Below are 18746 nucleotides of genomic sequence, written 5' to 3'. Positions count from 1 at the left end.
TATTTAAGACAACGAATTAACACAAGTTAAAATCTCCCACCAACACCACCTCCCTTTTTATGTCCATATTTTTGAAGGTGGGATCCCCAGCTTCTGCTCAAAATCACTCTATAATTCCTGGCTCTGCCATTGACTGTCTGTGGATGAGTCACTTTTTCTCCCTGTGCCTCATATCTAATCCCTACCTCTGCCACTGATACTCTGAGTGACAAAAGAGGAAAGGGAATGTGGAAGTAAGACCACTAGAAAAAATTAAGTAACAGAGCAAAGAAACAGATGACAATTTAAAAGCAATTTAGCAAGAGCTGCTGCTTTACCAGGAAATATCTGACCTCACAGGTATTTCCACCACTTATAATCCTCTCAAAAGCAAACTTAAAATGTGAATAATTCATGATTTTAATATTGGGGAAGATCATTTTCAAACAGCCCGCATAGGCTAAAATCTTTGAAATTTCACCAGTGTGCATGGTTCCTCTGCCGACGTACATGCAAAAAGGTGCATCTCCTCGGGAACAGGTGTACCTTTGTGCATATACACATATTTATGCCAATACATTCAAAAATCAAAAGTATGCACGTAAACTCTGCCCCCAGAACACCTCTTTGTAGTGTGCATAAAAGTATGTGTGAAATCGGTTTTGCATGGATTTTTGACATGCATAGTCCCCCCAGGTAATTTTCAAAAGGCCATTTTTGCACATAAAACCGGGGTTTGTGCGTGTAAATCCTTTTGAAAATGACCCCCAAAATAAGGTTTCAGAAACGCACATTAAAAGTTGAGTGATACCAGGGAGATGTAATGAAACGAATATCTGGCCCAACGATGGTGCAGGATTCCCTTCCCTTGACGTTCCAAGCCCTGCCCATATTACTGGAATAGGACGCCAGGCTACAAGACAAGACCCCAGGGGCAAAAGTCTATTCTTCCCGGCACTTGCCTACAGTTCTTCTTTGTTCATTTTTTCTAGGATCTGTTCATTTTCCTTTGTTAAATTACAACTGGACAGGGCAGCAAGGTTAATTTATAATTCCTTAAATTTGTTTTCTAATTAACATTTCAAGATTCACAAAATTAACTTCAGAAAAAAACCCCCAAAAAAAACAAACACCAGGAAATGACTATTGCACTATTTTATTTTAACTTTTGGCATTGATAAATGGTTCTTTTGTTTAAAATCTTTTCTGCATCACAAATTCAGGATAATTTATGGTTATCCCCCAATCTCTAGAAGAGTCATGCTTGGCAATGATATATGTGGTTCACCCTAAAAATAATCACCTTTACATGTTGTTACATCTGGTCATACATATGTTAAAGAATTAACTAAGGAAAAAAAATAAAATGACAAGAAATAAAAGTAGCAGGAAGGAAAGCAAGCAATCCCTTTGCGATTCTCTCTGGGCTGCCAACGGGCATTCATACTGAATTATGCTCCGCAAGTCAGTGCAAATGTGTGGGATAAGAGGTGGACAGAGCATGGAAAACTGGAAAATGCTGGATGGATACACTTCTTTCGGCACACATTCGTAAAACAGCAGGAACTGTGCAGAAGGGCTGAATGTCCTTTTAATGCATTCTGCCATGAATAAGCTCTTACTGTCCCTACAAAGCATTTGCTGTTTCACGAAGGGATGCTCCAGCCTTCCTCCCAATCAATCCAATGATAGCAATAAGGCAGCATTTCTTGAATATATTCTTTTTTTTAAAAAAGCACCTTTTGAAGAGCAAATTGTACCAGAATACATCACCGTGAACAAACACCCAGTTCCTGCCAATCAGCGATTGCCTGGGTTATTTTCTGGTGCAAATCAAGCATTCGGCATTTCTGGCATCACAATTTGCTTTCATGTAACAATGTACAGAGATGTGGAAGTGGCATTTAAAAAATAATCAACACTTTAGGACCAGCCCCCTGGCACTGTGGCCCAGGAGACCCAGGATTGAATCTGCTGTCCATCAGGACTGGTAGGAGTTGGGTGCAGCATGTGCTCAACCCCAGAAAGGGGGGGCACAAAGAAAGACATCTCTCCAGCCCTTGGCATCAGGAACCGGCGTTAGAGAGATCTCCTCGGCCCACCCCACTCCTAGATTTATTGCCAATAGCCCCCATTTCAAAATCAAAGAACATGGTTACAGCTGAAAGCAGCCTCAGGCAGGTGAGTACGGTCAAGCAAACAACGTGCCCAGTCATTGGTGAGGATGCAGCATGGACCTGTGGCTTGGCAAAACATAGTACATTCATCCTAGGTTTTGAACAGGATGGTCCACAAAGATGGCTTAACCGTGGCCCCTGTAGCTCCTCACTAACACCAGAATCAGCAAAAAAGAGTGGAGCAGGGGTCAGCAGTCAGGGCAAGAGGAGGTACAAACGTCTGGAGTAACTCGAGTGAAGGGATGCAGGATGCGTGTAGGCCAAGGAAGAAGCCTTTACTCGAGTAAGGAAGCAGCAGTAGCATCTCAATATGCGAAGGCACTTTAGCAGGTCTTAAACTATGTAGGATTTGGGGTGGGTGACGGGACCTGAGGGCTGGTCCAACACCGGCTGTAGCGAGATCCTGTTTATTATGTAAACATCATTATGGATAACCACTGGGGAAAGAGAGAAAAGAAATGTGTGTGGGGGTGGGGTCAAGTATTGTCCACAGTAAAACTATGCAAACCCTCCCGAGTTTGACCAGGGCCATATGCCTCCCTCCTTGATAAGAAAAAAAAAAAAGAGACTTGGCTTCACAAGACTTTGTGGCACTTGTTCTCCCTCCCACCCTATACCTACCAACACAGTGTTGCAGGCCACAGCCCCTCTTCTTGTCACCAAACTGACAAGACGATGGAAGCAGGTGCCCTGTCACTGGCAGCAAGGAGGAAGGACATTTTTTCAGCGATTTATCAACTTTGCAGGCTTTCCTTCCCCAGCAAGCAGCTCTAGGTATCCACTGCAGATGTTTAAAAAGTCTTTCCTATTTCAGTAGCTATATTAAAAAGCTTAATGTCTCCTTCAGTGTAAGGCAGTCATATCTGCCACCTCCGTGCCATATGCAGTGACATCATTGCCTGCAGGGAATTGTGGAAGCCTGTGGTGTGCAAAACCCTAACCTAAAAACTAAGACGGCTGTACGTTTACTTTTTGGTTTAAAACAGCATTGAAAATGTACAGTTTCCTCCAGGATACGAGAGAGAATTTTTAAGCTATGGCTTTACCTTGCATAAATCAAATGTCACCATGCCATCCTTGTCAGTGTCCATGCCCTGAAAAAATCCTGCAGAGACAAGAGGGATGAAAATGAATGAAAGGTGAAATGTACTGTCTGTGCACACCACTCTCTGCCCCCCCCCCCCCCCCCCAATTCCCAGTGCTGCCACTGATTCACAGGACATGACTATGAAATCTACCCAGAACATTATGTATCGGCTTATGCAGGCACTAACACATTTATAAATAAATAAATGATCTCAGACCATGTCGTTTTAATCCCCCCACCCCACCCCCATGCCTCAGCTCTAATCGCTGGCTCTTCCACTACCCGTGTGACGTCTGAGTGAGTCACGTGATTGCCTTGTGCCCCAGTTCTAATCCCCGGTTTTGTCACCAACAATGGGGGGGGGGGGGGGGGAAGCGAGTCACTTTTCTCTTCACCGCACTGGGGAAAAGTAGGAGAAACACAGGTACTCACGGAACATCATCTCCAATCGTATCAGGCAGCAGACGAAGCTGTCAAAGTTGATGGCCAGGTCCGGCTCTGCGTAGCGTGTGATGATCAGCTGGTGCAGCGAGTTGTTCAGCTTAAAACCTGTGGGGAGGTGGAAAATATGGCCTGTGGCAATCTGAAATGAAACAGACCCCCTCCATGGCAGCCCACCTGCCCATTCATTGTGTTGCATTGCTCTGATTTGGGGTCCAGGATCTGAGCTGTATGCCCGACTCGGGTTCCCCTTCCTAGGCAGCCCGGGTAAAGCTTTAGGGGGTGACTGACGGGGTTACAAAACTCGTAGCCAAAGAGAACAGTATGAGACGCAGCTCAGAGACGATGACAGCCAGAGGGGGAAGGAGTCAAGAGAGACCTTGCAGGGGGGAAATATCTCTGATGAAGGTGGGAAGGGCCAGGAGAGGGATCCACCAAGGGGAGGATCACTGGTCAGCATCAGAGGGGAAGAGTCAGGAAAGAAATCTGTTCATGGGCAGGGGAGGAGGAAGGAGAAGGAGAAACTAAAGCACAAACCCGATGCATTACCTGCAGACTCCACAGCCATGCGCATCTCATATGCACTCATGCTGCCGGATTTATCCACATCAAACTTCCTGAACAGCGTCTGGAGAGCGAAAAGAGGGCAGCAGCTAAAGAGATGTGGTTGGAAGGAGTCAAATCTCAACGAGCCAGAGCCTCTCACCCATTACCCCAACAGACCTTAGTGGAAAAAAGTATGTGACTACCTAAGTGCATCTACTATGGTAAAAACACAGCCCAGGCTTGCTACTCTATTGCCACTCTATAGTAAGCAAACATGTAAAACATTTATAAAAGTGACTGTAAGTTAACATAAGAGAGCCCCAAGCTATCTTTTTGGATAGCCGAATTGATCGATCTTCTCAATTTGTATTATAAAAGATGGACATTGAAATCTCCTAATCAGTTTCCATCATTTTAAAAATTATGGCATGCCTACATTGGAAATTTGCCTAAAGATATGCAGGACAAGAATTTATTATCAGACATGCACTGATGTCTTTATTATCTGTGTGCGCAAAGTATGCTTATAATGGGCTGGGTTATGGGAGTTGTGATTGTTATTGATATTTGGCAAATCTAATAAAGAAAATTTACACATAAAGTGACGGTAAGGCCCAAGCTTCAATAGGTGAGTTAGGAGTCGAGGAGCAGGCACACACACAGGCATCATGCACAGTGGGGTCATTCTTACCAGGTAACTCTTAATTTTGGTCCATAGGACATTAAATTCCAACAGGCCCAACGTCCCATTCCCATCTTTCTGTCACCAGCAAGTTAAGGAGAGAAAGCGCCATGTTTTCTGAATAATACTATGGACCAGTGTCTACCTTACTTTGCCCCCTATAGTCACTGGAGTACATGTGTGCTCCACTTTCCTCTCACTGCAGTGGGTGAGCAGACAGCTATGATCTGCCAGACCAGAGCCAACAAAAGCGGTGGATGTGCCAAGAATATTACAGGAGCCCCACTGCATAGCAGCCGGAGTCCGACCAATCTTTACCATCAAGCCCAATTAAGGTGACAAGACATTCCCAAGCTTCATAGTTGTAGGTTAAAAAGAAAAGCAAGCTTGGGTGCTCCTGATTAAGTTCAAAGCAAAATCAGGAATGGACCACACCACTACACATCTGGAGCCCAATATTCAAAGCATATTCAGTGCTCGATAGCTGGATAAGTAGGACTTATCTGGCAATCTAGCGAGCTGCTGAATATCCGGTTATATTCAGCAGCAACTAGATAGCTGGATAAATCACTTACCCGGCTACCTCTTAGCCAGTCAATTTGTGGCGGGCAATAGGTAGATTGGGGCGGCACTACTTAGCCAGATAAGATTAGACCTGCTAACGAGCAAGTTTAACATAGCTGGATATACCTTATACAGCTAAGTAGCGGCTTATATGTGGATATTCAGCAGCATAGCCGTGCCATTGAATATCCCTTGTAACTTAGCCAGACAAGTCATATCCGGCTAAGTTACATATCTGGGCAAATTTGAACATCGGGCCCCTGGAGTCTTAAATCATCTCTCACACACACACACACGATCCTGATACAGAAGGATACATCCATCAGATTAACCATGCTCCTGCAGGACTCCAAGCAAAACCCGTCTGTCCTCAGGTCTTTATCTGCAACAAAAACCCCCACAGAGATTACTGAGATGCAAGGAGAGAAGCAGGTGCTAACATTTGTGCATCAGGCCCATGTTCTCCAGTGATTCAGGGAAACACATTCCCTCCCCTCTTACCCCCTGACTGACTCATTATCCCTCTGGGCAATCACAAGAAGGACTCAAAATACAACAAGTTAGAGGTAATGAGGTCTGACCCTCCCCCCCCCCCCCTTCCCCCTCGTGGTAACTTACGTTTACAGACTATCTTGTTCAGGACTGTCTGAAGCTCCTTCACAGTCATCTCCTCATCCTGCAACAAGAAGGGAAAAGGGAGCAGGTCAAGACCTGGCCAATTATGATCAAAGCAGACTCATTAAGATGTCTTATCCTCATTCTAATTTTTATTTCATTCATGAGGTAATTACAACATTTATGAAATATGGAACACTGCTTCCCAGGGAAGAAGGTGAAGACAAGCACTAGAAAAGAATTCAAGAAAGCCTGGGTTGGTCACGGAGGATCTTCAGCAGTGGGGGAGCGAGACGGTCAGAGGCTCTTCAATGATGGGAGAGTGAGGGGTAAAGCCTGGGATTAGCACAGAGGATCCTCAGGGATGGGGGGAGTGAGGAGTAAAGTCTGGGATGAGCACAGAGGATCCTCAGGGGTGGGGGGAGTGAGGAGTAAAACCTGGGATGAGTACAGAGGATCCTCAACAGTGGGGAAGGGAGAAATAAAATCTGGAATAAGCAGAGAAGATCCTCAGCGATGGGGGAATGAGGAGTAAAGTCTGGGATGAGTACAGAGGATCTTCAGGGGTGGGGAGTAAGGAGTAAAACCTGGGATGAGAACAGAGGATCCTCAACAGTAGGGAAGGGAGAAATAAAACCTGGAATAAGCAGAGAAGATCCTCAGCGATGGGGGAATGAGGAGTAAAGTCTGGGAGGATTACAGAGGATCCTCAGGGATGGGGGGAGTGAGGAGTAAAACCTGGGTTGAGTACAGATGATCCTCAGGGGTGGGGGAGTAAGGAGTAAAGTCTGGGATGAGTACAGAGGATCTTCAGGGGTGGGGAGTAAGGAGTAAAACCTGGGATGAGAACAGAGGATCCTCAACAGTAGGGAAGGGAGAAATAAAACCTGGAATAAGCAGAGAAGATCCTCAGCGATGGGGGAATGAGGAGTAAAGTCTGGGAGGATTACAGAAGATCCTCAGGGGTGGGGGGAGTAAGGAGTAAAGCCTGGGATGAGTACAAAGGATCCTCAACAGTGGGGAAGGGAGAAATAAAACTTGTAATAAGCAGAGAAGATCCTCAGCGATGGGGGAGTGAGGGATAAAGCCCAGGATAAGCACAGAGGATCCTCAGCAGTGGGAAAGGGCAAGGATAAAGCCTGGGATAAGCACAGAGGATCTTCAGCAGTGGTGAAGGAAGGGAGGAATAATGCCTGGCATGAGTACAAAGCAGGGTTCCCTGTAAGGAATAGGTTGCTGTGTGCAAAAATTCTTGGTTTCATTAGCCTGTGAGCACTATTTTCTTTGATGCAAAATGCCTATCAATTTTATGCTCTCAGCAACCCAATCTTTAAAGGAAAAGTACATCCCTTAACATAATGGCCTAATCTACTAACAGCAGTTACAAGAAAATGTGTCTGAAAAAATATTTTCTCAAGAACATTTAAAACTGCTTTCTGTGTGCAAGTGAAATTAATAAAGAGCAAACCTCTCTTTAAAATAGAAATGTGGAAGAGATAACCATAATGCTGTAAAAGCTAGCGATAAGTACCATCATTTTCACAGCAAGAACTAAAGTTACAGAAGAACTGGATCTTTAAAATACAAAGCAAATCCTCACTAAGTACAGAATAGAAAGACCATAAAGTATAAATACAACAAAGACTGACAAGCCTGACTGTATTATGCAGTGCAACAATGGAAAAACAGAAACATTAGTCCTGGGGGAATTCTGAGCTACTGTGGAGTGCAGAATTTGCGCACAATCCCCCCCCCCTGCACGGAATTGCAAATCTTCTGCCCAGAAAATGGCAGAGGAGACCCCAGCATGCCGTGAACGGCACGCACTCCATTCATGGTGAAGATGAAGGCCCCCGGTGTGCCGTTCGCAGCGAAGATAAATGCCCCTGCGTTCCATGGGATGCGCTCTGCTCGTGGCAATGATGAAGGCCCCGGTGAGAGTGAACGTGTGTAGAGAGGTGTGTGAGGATGAGGAGGGGGTGTGAGAGAAGGGGGGAGGAGGAGGGGGTGTGAGAGAGAGAGAGAGCAGGTGGGAGGAGGTGAGAGAGAGCAAGGGAGGTGAGAGAGCAGGGGTGTGTGAGAGAGGGAGCCTATATGAGGAGATTGTGAAGGAATGTTTATGTGGGTGAGAGATTGGGAGTTGGTGTGTATGAAAAAGGGATCCTGAGTATCGGCCGATACAGTAAGATGCACGGGAGAGCCGGCGAGCGCCCACTCTCCTGGGCGCGCGATTCAGTAATAAGATATGCAAATTAAGGCCCGCGGTAAAAGAAGGCGCTAGGGACACTAGCACATCCCTAGCGCCTCCTTTTTGACAGAAGCGGCGGCTGTCAGCGGGTTTGACAGCCGACACTCAATTTTACCAGCATCAGTTCTCGAACCCGCTGACAGCCACGGGTTCAGAAAATGGACGCCGGCAAAACTAAGTGTCCGTCTTCCAATCCGCGGGCAGATTTAAAATTTTTTTTTTATTTTTTGGGCCTCCGACTTAATATCGCTATGATATTAAGTCGGAGGGTGTACAGAAAAGCAGTTTTTTCTGCTTTTCTGTACACTTTCCCTGTGCCGGTCGAAATTAACTTCTGCCTTTGGGCAAGCATTCATTTCTGTATTGCGTGGGAATAACTAATCAGCCCATCAACATGCATTTGCATGTTGCGGGCGCTATTAGTTTCGGGAGGTTGGCTGCGCGGTTTCAACGTGCTATTACCCTTTACTGTATAAGGGGTAAAAATAGCGAGTCGAAAACGCACGGCCAAACCGGGGCTAAAGGTACGCTCGGCTGAGCACATTATACTGAATCGGCCTGTATGTGAGGGTGCTAGCCTGTGTGAAGGGATTGTGTATGTGTGAGACAGAGCCTATGTGAAGGGGTGCATGAGAGAGAGAGACATAGGTAGCCTGTATGAGGGTGTATGTGAGAGAGAAAGGGAGTTTGTGTGTGTGTGTGTATGCAAGAGAGAGGGACCCTGTATGAGGGGATGTGTGTGTGCAAGAGAGTGAGGGAGCCTGTATGAGGTGGGGGGTGTGCACTAGAGAGAGGGAGCATGTGTGTGAGAGAGGAAGGGTCAGAGGGAGCCTGTGTGAGGGGCAGTACTGAGAACTGGGACTGGTGATAGAGTGAAAGGGGTTGAGACTAGAGAAGGAGGGGAGAGATACTGGCAGGTGGAGGAGTTGGGGCCTGAAAGAGCAAAGTGGCCAGGGGAGTAGGGAGAGCGAGTGGAAGGGACACTCTTACAGTGAATTTCTAGGGGAATTCTGCTGAAAATATTTAAAATTCTGCATCTTTAAGTAATAACTTTTTTCTGTATTAATTTAAAATGTTATTATTTAAAGACTATCATGGAAATTGTGTTATTTTGGCCAATATAAAGTTTGCAGAATTTTAAGTTTTTGTGCACAGAAGTTTAAGTTTTTTTTACACAGAATTCCCCTAGAAGTAAAACATCATCATTGCTTGCAAAAGACAAGCATTAAAGATATATAAAACATCATTCATAATATTAAAACTATCCCAATAAAAAGAAAATGTTAAAACAGCCAACAAACATTCAATAATAAAAAAAAAATGTGAATAAAGTTATTCTAATATTCCCCAAGCACCAATAAAATATTTCAAAACATCTGGAGGTTCATATTCAAAAGCCAGTTAGACGGACAACTTAATAGTTATCCATCTAAATGGCTTACCCGGCTAAATTCTAGCCAGTTAATAAGTTAGGTGGCTAGAATATACATTTAGTAGCTATCTGAACCATTGAATAATAGCTATACCAGCCAAGAATTCCCATCCCCTCAGACCCTAACTCTCTCCTCTGAATCCTCAATCCACCCTTCCTCTGCCTTCTCTAAACCTAACACCCCAAGTAAACCAACACTGTCACCTCTGCCCACATCAGTTTAGGCAGAGTTCCCTGTATGTACCCGGATCGGTCCAGACTGCTGGGTTTTGCCTCCTTTCCAGCATATGGAAACAGAGAAAAACTTGAAGAGCACCCCCTCTTAAACCGGTGGTGCCACCAGGTCTCTTCAATATTTCTCTGTCTCCAGCAGATGGAGGTGGTACAAAACCTGCGGTTTTGAACTTAAAAAAAAAAAAAGTAGGATTAGGGCCGTTGCTCGGTCTGCATGGAGTCAGCTTCATGGCTCTCCCGCGCAGGCTTTTGTTCCTGGTGCCTCCCTGGCGGGGAGGGTACATTGGATATCGGCAGGGGAACAGCGGCTAAGTCCTGTGGAGCGGGTGAATGGCCCAAAACCCAAAAGACTGCAGCTTCCCCGTTCCCGCTGAGTGCGGGAACGGCAGGCAATTTGAATGCCTTTGCTGCTGCGTCGGATAGAGTGGATGGGGGAAGAGATCTCCCGTCCTTCCTTTCCCCCGCTGATTCAAGACTTGGCAGCCCTTAGAGCTCCTTTTTGGATGGAGCTGATGATGACCCCACACCGCTCGTGGGGGATGTTGGTGGGTCAACTGGCGGCCTTTACCGCAGACTTTTGCTTTTGATGCACAAAGCTTATCTGGCGAGCCAGTCTCAACAAGATAAGGTGTCAGTATACAGGCCACAGGACGTTCCTCCGCTCCCTAAGGTCCCCAAACAGCTTAGGGGGGCGATTAGGCTTCGTAAGGTCCGGAGTCACAGAGAACCTTCTTGGGGGGACTTGGGCTCCATAGAGCATCCAGAGCCCGATACATCCACACCTCACCCACCCTCCATTCCCTCAGTGGATTAGGGTGATGAAGCAGAGAAGCCCTCTCCAGTGGATGGTGATGATCCCAGGGTCACTCGTTTATTTCAGAGGGATGAACTCGGTCCGCTAATCCCACATGTCCTAGCCGAGTTGGGAATTTTACTGCCTCAGGAGGTCCCAGGTCAGGACACGGTAGACCCTGTACTGGCCGGGATGCGGGGTCCTGCGACAACATTCCCTTTTCATCCTATGCCACAGCAATTGATGCTCTGTGAAAGGGATACTCCGGAATCTGACCTGCAAATGGGACGAGCTATGGACAAGCTCTATCCACTGCCTGAGGACTCCTTGGAACTCCTGAAGGTTTCTAAGGTAGATGCTTTGGTGTCAGCTGTCACCAAGAGGACTATTCCGGTGGCAGGAGCAGTGGCTCTTAAGGATCTTCAGGACAGAAAGCTCGAGGTCTGCCTTAAGAGAATATTCGAGATATCTGCACTGGGGATTCGGGCTGCTGTTTGCAGCAGTCTCATGCAGCGAGCGAGCCTGAGGTAGGTTCAGCAACTCCTCAGTGCGAAAGATCTCTCTCCTTAGGAGTCGGAGCAAGCTGAGAGTTTAGAGGTGGCATATGGCGCGGATGCCTTATATGACCTCCTCCATACCTCATCCAGGACAATGGTGTCCGCGGTTTCGGCCAGATGGCTTTTGTGGTTACACAACTGGTCTGACGATGTTTCGTCCAAGTCTCAGCTGGGGGCACTCCCCTTCAAGGGCAAGTTCCTTTTAGGGGAAGATCTGGAGCGACTGATCAGGTCCTTCAGGGAGAATAAGGTGCATAAGCTCCCCGAGGACAAGCCTAGGGGACCTAAAAGTTTTCTCCCTCCCCGCTCTCGCTTTTGGGGTCAGAGGCGTTTCACCAGAATAGGGCGCCCCCCCCCCCGGAACAGAGACAGTCTTCAGGGAGGTCTTAATCTTGGTCTCACTCCTTTCAAGGACCTAGACTGAACCATGATGGATTCAATCAGGGGTCTTTGGGACCCAAGCCCTCTCAATGAGACAACACTGGCCCAGTCCTCATTCCAGTCATAGGGGGACAGCTGTCCCTGTTTTACAAGGTGTGGGTCAAAGTAACGACAGACCAGTGGGTTCTAAACATCATAGAACATGGCTACACTTTAGAATTTGCTTGGCCTCTGCGAGACCTGTTCCTGATCTCTCCCTGTGGGTCACCAATAAAGAAGCAGATCGTGAATCAGACCCTGCGCCGCCTGGAAGATCTCGAGGCCATTGTTCTGGTTCCTCCAGATGAGTGCAGGACTGGGAGATACTCCATCTATTTTATGGTGCCCAAAAAGAAAGGTTTCTTCCGTCCAATTCTGGATCTCAAGAAGGTGAACAAAGCTCTCAAAGTGCCACATTTTCAGATTGAAACCCTGCGCTCAGTCATTGCAGAGGTGCGAGTGGCGAGTTCTTGGCTTCCCTATATCTCACGGAAGCATATCTGCACATCGGGATCTGCAAGGAGCATCAAAGTTTCCTCCAATTCATGATCCTTGGGATGCATTTTCGGTTCTGTGCCCTGCCGTTTGGTTTGGCGACAGCTCCCCGCACCTTCACCAAGGTAATGGTGGTGGTAGTGGTGGCAGCTCTCAGACGAGAGGGAATACTGGTTCATCCATTCCTGGACAATTGGCTCATTTGGGCGAAATTGGAGGACCTTTGCAGGCTGGCGATACACAAGGTCTTACACCGTCTACACTCACTCGGTTGGGTCATCAATCTTTCCAAGAGCCATCTGCTTCCCTCCCATGTCCTGGACTTCTTGGGAGCATGATTCGATACCAGGGTCGGCAATGTCTTCCTCAGGGAGGATCGGATAACCAAGCTGATGTCACAGGTTCAGCAACTTCTGTCTGTGCCAGTTTCCAGAGTCTGGGATTACTTGCAGGTTCTTGGATCCATGGAGTCCACTCTGGAGTTGGTCCCGTGGGCGTTTGCTCATTTGCGGCCTTTGCAGAGAGCATCACTTTCCTACTGAACATAAGAACATAAGAAAATGCCATACTGGGTCAGACCAAGGGTCCATCAAGCCCAGCATCCTGTTTCCAACAGTGGCCAATCCAGGCCACAAGAACCTGGCAAGAACCCAAAAACTAAGTCTATTCCATGTTACCATTGCTAATAGCAGTGGCTATTCTCTAAGTGAACTTAATAGCAGGTAATGGACTTCTCCTCCAAGAACTTATCCAATCCTTTTTTAAACCCAGCTATACTAACTGCACTAACCACATCCTCTGGCAACAAATTCCAGAGTTTAATTGTGCGCTGAGTAAAAAAGAACTTTCTCCGATTAGTTTTAAATGTGCCCCATGCTAACTTCATGGAGTGCCCCCTAGTCTTTCTACTATCCGAAAGAGTAAATAACCGATTCACATCTACCCGTTCTAGACCTCTCATGATTTTAAACACCTCTATCATATCCCCCCTCAGTCGTCTCTTCTCCAAGCTGAAAAGTCCTAACCTCTTTAGTCTTTCCCTCATAGGGGAGTTGTTCCATTCCCCTTATCATTTTGGTAGCCCTTCTCTGTACCTTCTCCATCGCAATTATATCTTTTTTGAGATGCGGCGACCAGAATTGTACACAGTATTCAAGGTGCGGTCTCACCATGGAGCGATACAGAGGCATTATGACATTTTCCGTTTTATTCACCATTCCCTTTCTAATGATTCCCAACATTCTGTTTGCTTTTTTGACTGCCGTCGCACACTGTACCGACGATTTCAATGTGTTATCCACTATGACACCTAGATCTCTTTCTTAGGTTGTAGCACCTAGTATGGAACCCAACATTGTGTAATTATAGCATGGGTGTATATAACATTGTGTAATTATAGATGGCAACTGGGATCAGATGTTGGAGGAATTCCAGGTTCCTTTACCACTCATGGAGTCCTCCAGGTCCAGTCTTGGTTGGTGGCTTGTCTCGACCACTTGAGGAGAGGTGTGGATCTCGAGGTGCCTCAGTGGGTTATAGTCACCACGGACACCAGACTTTCTGGTTGGGGAGCCATGTGCCAATCTCAGTCTGCCCAGGGCCAATGGTCACAGGAGGAGGCACAATGGTCCATCAATCGCCTGGAAATTAGAGCAGTGTGCCTGGCGTTGCAGAGGTTTCTCCCCCTCATCTGCAGTCGTGTGGTACGAGTTTTGTCCGACAATGCGATGACAGTAGCCTACATCAACCGTCAAGGGGGAGCCAAGAGTCGTCCTGTAGCCTTAGAAGCGGAGAAGCTGATGGCCTGGGCGGAACGGCATCTAACCCTACTGGTGCCCTCTCACATAGCGGGGGTCGACAATGTGCAGGTGGATTTTCTCAGCTGTCAGAAGCTGGATGCTGGGGAATGGGAGCTGTCCGGGGAAGCAATGACATTCATCTCTTGCCGATGGGGCATTCCTCATTTGGACTTGATGGCAACTCAGCAAAATGCAAAGGCCCCACAATTAATTGCCGCTTTTCTCAACCTCCTCTTCTGAGCCTGACAATGCCAGTGTGTGGCTGGCCTTACTTTTCCCGCCACATTTCAGGCGAGCCACCCCCCCCCCCCCCCCTCACAAAACTTTTTATTTCGGCAGTTTTTCTTCGTGTAGCCATATCTGCCTAACAACCTGATCTGAATCCCACCCATGGCAGTAATTTTTATAGTCCAGAAAATTAAATCATTTGGTTGATTTATAATGTTTTGGGATCAATGCATCGATTTCACACGGCTGTCTTGAGCGTGATGTCCCTTCCTCAGCCTCAGATTCTATATTTCCATATCTGAAAGCTCCTTCCGCGTAATCATCCTTGTCATCATGAATGACAGTAAATAAGACTCTGCTCTGCTGAACAGAACCCCATGCAGGACTCATTTTGACATGGAAAGCATTAATGTGTAACAAACTGATTTAATTTAAAATCTTACATTCTGCTAGTACAAGCTGATAACCTGTTCAGAGTGGTGTACAGTATTATAAAAGTACCTGATCCAATCTGCGTACAATTTAAAAATGGCATACAAAAAAAACATATATAGAGGGCAATTTTCAAATATTCTGGGTAGAGAAATTTGTACACATAGACTTTACTAAGTACTGTATTTTCAAAGTGAATTTATGTGCATGTTTAGAGCAAAGACATGCATACTTTTCAAAATAAGAAAGAGTGTTTGTGTAAATCCCAACTCTGCTCTCCAGAATGCCTCTCTGCAGTCCATGCAAACCTAGATTATGTGCATAATTTTACATGAAATGAGGCCTGTCATTTACACACATAAAACCCAGTTTAAGCATTGTAAATAGCTTTGAAAATTCAGCCCACAATCACATAAAACAAAGCTACACAAAATTCCTTTATAAAAACTTAGGTAAGGTCTAATTTCTGGCAATTATCTAGGTATGCTAAACTCATCTTTAGTACAACACATGACTATGGTGCCTCAGTATCCCTATGTCGACTGATTCCCCAGCACCCTCTTCTAATCCATGATTAGTCATGTCTTGACTTTTTTGGGAACACATTTGGAGCTCAGCGAGGGGGCAGGCTCAGTTTCATGTACTTACTGATCCACACAACTGCTTGAAGAGTGATTTAAAGGACTCGTCTATCTCGTCTACTGAGGGTATAATCTGTGAAAAAGACAGAAAACAGTGATCAAAGTACCACACAATTTGAAACCTCCCTTCTACGGCAAATGCTGTAACCACAGAGGGGGAACCGCTGAAGAGCCTGCCCATGCCTCTGCGTTATCAGACATCATAACAGGCTGCGAGTTAGCGTGCAGTAATAGCACATTAGTATTATCCACACGGGCTTCAGAAAGTTTAATGTGATGTCAGGAATGGAGGTGAAGAAGGTCCTGAGCCCTTGGGGAATGTGTGTGACACTTTCATGTTGTGGAGGATAGTGGGACTGATGACTGGAGAACACCAGGACTTCATGTTTACCTCCTCTGGCAGATCAGCCTTGATTTCATCATCCATCACCCTGAAGGGAAATGGAGAACATACAGCAAGTCAATCAAAAGCCAAAACAACAAAGATACCAAATTTTGCCTATTCCCAATATTTGAGGGACTTTCTGCTCCCCCGAAGTCGCTAATGCCATACCACACTCATTCATGGGCGTCAGAGGTGGGATTCCCTCAGGAGCTGCATACTTACACTGTGCCATGTTTATTCTCTGAAAACACCCGCACAACGAAGTCTGCCTCCTTATTGGGCTCGAAGGTGGAAGGCACTAGGATGTACTCGCCCCGGGGCAGCTTCATTCGCGTGCTGACCTCCCGGAGGTTGATGAACTGCTCAGATCGGGCCCGTGAGCTGTTGGTCAGGAAGAAATCCCGCTTGAGGTGGACAACCGGCTGGTTTTTGCACTGTGGAAGAGACTCTGTGGCATTAGCAGCCAAAGTATCTGACCTATTCTGGCTTCCTCATTAAAGCCATCAAAGACCTGCACAATCAGTACAAGCATGCAAAAGAGTGGTCAGATGATCCACCACAAGAATGACCTTTTTATTAAAGGTCAGAGAGACAATACAGGATGTACCCTCTCCTCTTCTGGCACATAGCATTCCCTCTATCACTCCCCAGACACATATATCATGTGAATTTGGGAGATAACACTATAGGATGGGGCCCACCTGTTAAGAACAACTGATTGATGAGCAAGTTCCCACTCACTAAACAAGTCCACTGAACATAGGCCCTTTCTTTATCTAGCTGCTTTGTGCATTTCCCTCCAGATCTTGAGAGTCTACCATTGTCAGGAACCTGCTGTCCATGCACCAGGTGAGACGTAGGAGTTAGGAGTGATACATACCTCTGGGGGCACCTGCAAAGGAAAACCAGAAAAATTCATTAGCACTCATCCTTTGCACACACAGATATTACCAAGTGAGGGCCCCTGCACTGACAGAAGTCCCTAGAAATAGATAGGACCCTTCAAGCGATGCTGATGTGTGAAACTCCTGGCTACATCTACCTCAGGCTAAAATCCCTGTTTTATTTTATTTATTTCTATATCGCTTCACTGATTGAAAATCGCTGGAAGTGATGTACAACACATTTTTTCATAACACACATTCACATGGCAATGGATTCCTAAGCCAGACCTGTGTTTGCCCTGCTTGTATAGAGGGGACTGTCACTCAGCTGCTTTCCAAGGTTGCAGAGGGAGTGAGAGCAGGTAAGGGAATCTAAACTAGGTGACTTCCTTGCTTGTTCAGAGTTGATCTATCTTTCCAAGTCTGTCTGTTACCTCGTAGAGAGCGAAGCCAATGGTCTCCATGTCCCCGCCAACCCTCCGCTCCCTGCGTCGATCCTTTTGCATCAGAGCCACCAGACAGGTGCAGCCCTTTTCACTCCCGTAATCTTCATCATCATCATCCTCTTCATTCAGCTGAATTTTAAACTGAGGGTTAATCCAGAATGTCGCTGGTGGGGAAGGGAGAGAGGAAACGCTGAGCAAACAGGATTCCCATCCCTCCCTCTGTGGCCTCAATGTGTGCATGTTGCACGTGGCTCGAAGTATGACCAAGGGTCAAGGTTAAGGTTCATTGGTTCTCTTGAGCCCTATACCTGGGAAGTTCCTGCATCCCCCAGCGGTGCTGCCCCGACGCCACACCCCGTCATACAGTGTGGTGTTCCACTTGCGGTATTTGCGGGCCTTCAGCGCATCTGGGGTAAGATTGCAAATCTCCAGCCGGCTAAACTCACGCAGGAAATCCTGGAAAGACATCCTGCCGGAGGGCAGGGGGAGTAAAAGTACAAAAGTTACAAGGAGACAAGAGATGGGAGAGGAAAAAAAAAAGCAGAGAAATGGAAGAAAGGGGAGAATAGGAAAACTGGGAGGAGTAAGAGATATAGAGAGGGAAGATCAGGAGAAAGAAAACTTGTGAGTGGTGCACAACAGGCAGCAGCAGCTCAAGTTACATATGCCCACACACTCGCTGCCCTACCACAGAACAGGCACACACTACGGGCAGTAACAGTGCAAGCTTTCCTCGCACACACACACAGTGCCCACCACAGAAGAGGTAAAGCAAGAGCGGCAGCAGTGCAACCTTTCCTCACACACAAAACACAGAACAGGTACAGCATAGACAGTGGCTGTGCAAAATTTCATACACACACACACACACAGCCTCCTACCAAAACTCTCCGTCTTCCATCTTAATCATTAGCTCCTCGCGCTTGGAGGGATCGACCCCATTCCACTCTTGGGAGCTGTAAACAGGATAAACCGTGATTGCTTACAGTCTCTGGAACTGTTTCCTAGCAATTTAACAGCCCTAATCACCATTCACTGTGGCCAAGGGGCTCATTTTAGGCTCTGATAAAGGATGTAATTCTGGCCAGGATCCTTTCCATCCAAAGACAGATCTATTACAGGAAAGTCCTAGCCTCCTGGATCCTATTTTGGCCAGTCACTAGTGAGCCCTCCCACTGATGTCATTTATCAAGAGGAGGCTTTCCGCAGAGTCAGGTCACTCCCAAAGAGGAAAATCAAAGGGGTTCATCCCTTTGGCAGGGACTAGGAGTGATTTGTTGGAGAAGCATAGGGAATACATATTTTTGTAAAAACATGAGGATTTCGGAGAGGGAATGTACTTCTGAGTTGTCAATTACTTTTTGATGCACTCTTATTCACCCTCTAGTGAGAATTGGGGGTGGATATTCTATATTAGGAATTAGTTTTAATTGATTATTATGTTTGTATTATAGATTGTATTCACTTCGAGACTGTAAACTACTTTGGATCCCATGTTGTGGGAATAAGGCAGTAGAGTGTCCTCAGTGGAAAAGAAAAGGAGCACATTGAAAATGGCTAAACAACAGAAGGGTCATTTTCTGTTCTCGGCAGTCCTCTCTCTTTTACTTTTAGAGTGGAACTCATCAAGACTAACTGGAGTCAGATTGCAGGGAGTGGGG

General features: G+C 46.4%; 1 protein-coding gene across 3 annotated transcripts in view; it reads right to left on the bottom strand.

Annotated features, from left to right (window-relative positions):
- Positions 1–1119: 1119 nt before the first annotated feature.
- CAPN1 (calpain 1) overlaps positions 1120–18746 on the bottom strand; it is an 88716-nt gene continuing 71089 nt past the window's right edge. For all 3 annotated transcript variants that reach the window (XM_029611086.1, XM_029611084.1, XM_029611085.1), the window contains 14 exons: positions 17967–18041; positions 17394–17554; positions 17074–17249; positions 16636–16647; positions 15978–16189; positions 15762–15801; positions 15378–15443; positions 6095–6152; positions 5794–5858; positions 4922–4990; positions 4234–4312; positions 3676–3792; positions 3203–3261; positions 1120–2593 (listed from right to left, as the gene is read on the bottom strand). In XM_029611086.1, the coding sequence (XP_029466946.1) occupies positions 2567–2593; positions 3203–3261; positions 3676–3792; positions 4234–4312; positions 4922–4990; positions 5794–5858; positions 6095–6152; positions 15378–15443; positions 15762–15801; positions 15978–16189; positions 16636–16647; positions 17074–17249; positions 17394–17554; positions 17967–18041 (1216 nt within the window). In that variant the 3' untranslated portion in view covers positions 1120–2566. The remainder of the gene's footprint in view (positions 2594–3202; positions 3262–3675; positions 3793–4233; positions 4313–4921; positions 4991–5793; positions 5859–6094; positions 6153–15377; positions 15444–15761; positions 15802–15977; positions 16190–16635; positions 16648–17073; positions 17250–17393; positions 17555–17966; positions 18042–18746) is intronic.

Source organism: Rhinatrema bivittatum, chromosome 8 (genome assembly GCF_901001135.1).
Source record: "Rhinatrema bivittatum chromosome 8, aRhiBiv1.1, whole genome shotgun sequence".
In the NCBI taxonomy this organism is placed as follows: Eukaryota; Metazoa; Chordata; class Amphibia; order Gymnophiona; family Rhinatrematidae; genus Rhinatrema; species Rhinatrema bivittatum.
This window is presented reverse-complemented; position numbering and strand designations above follow the sequence as displayed.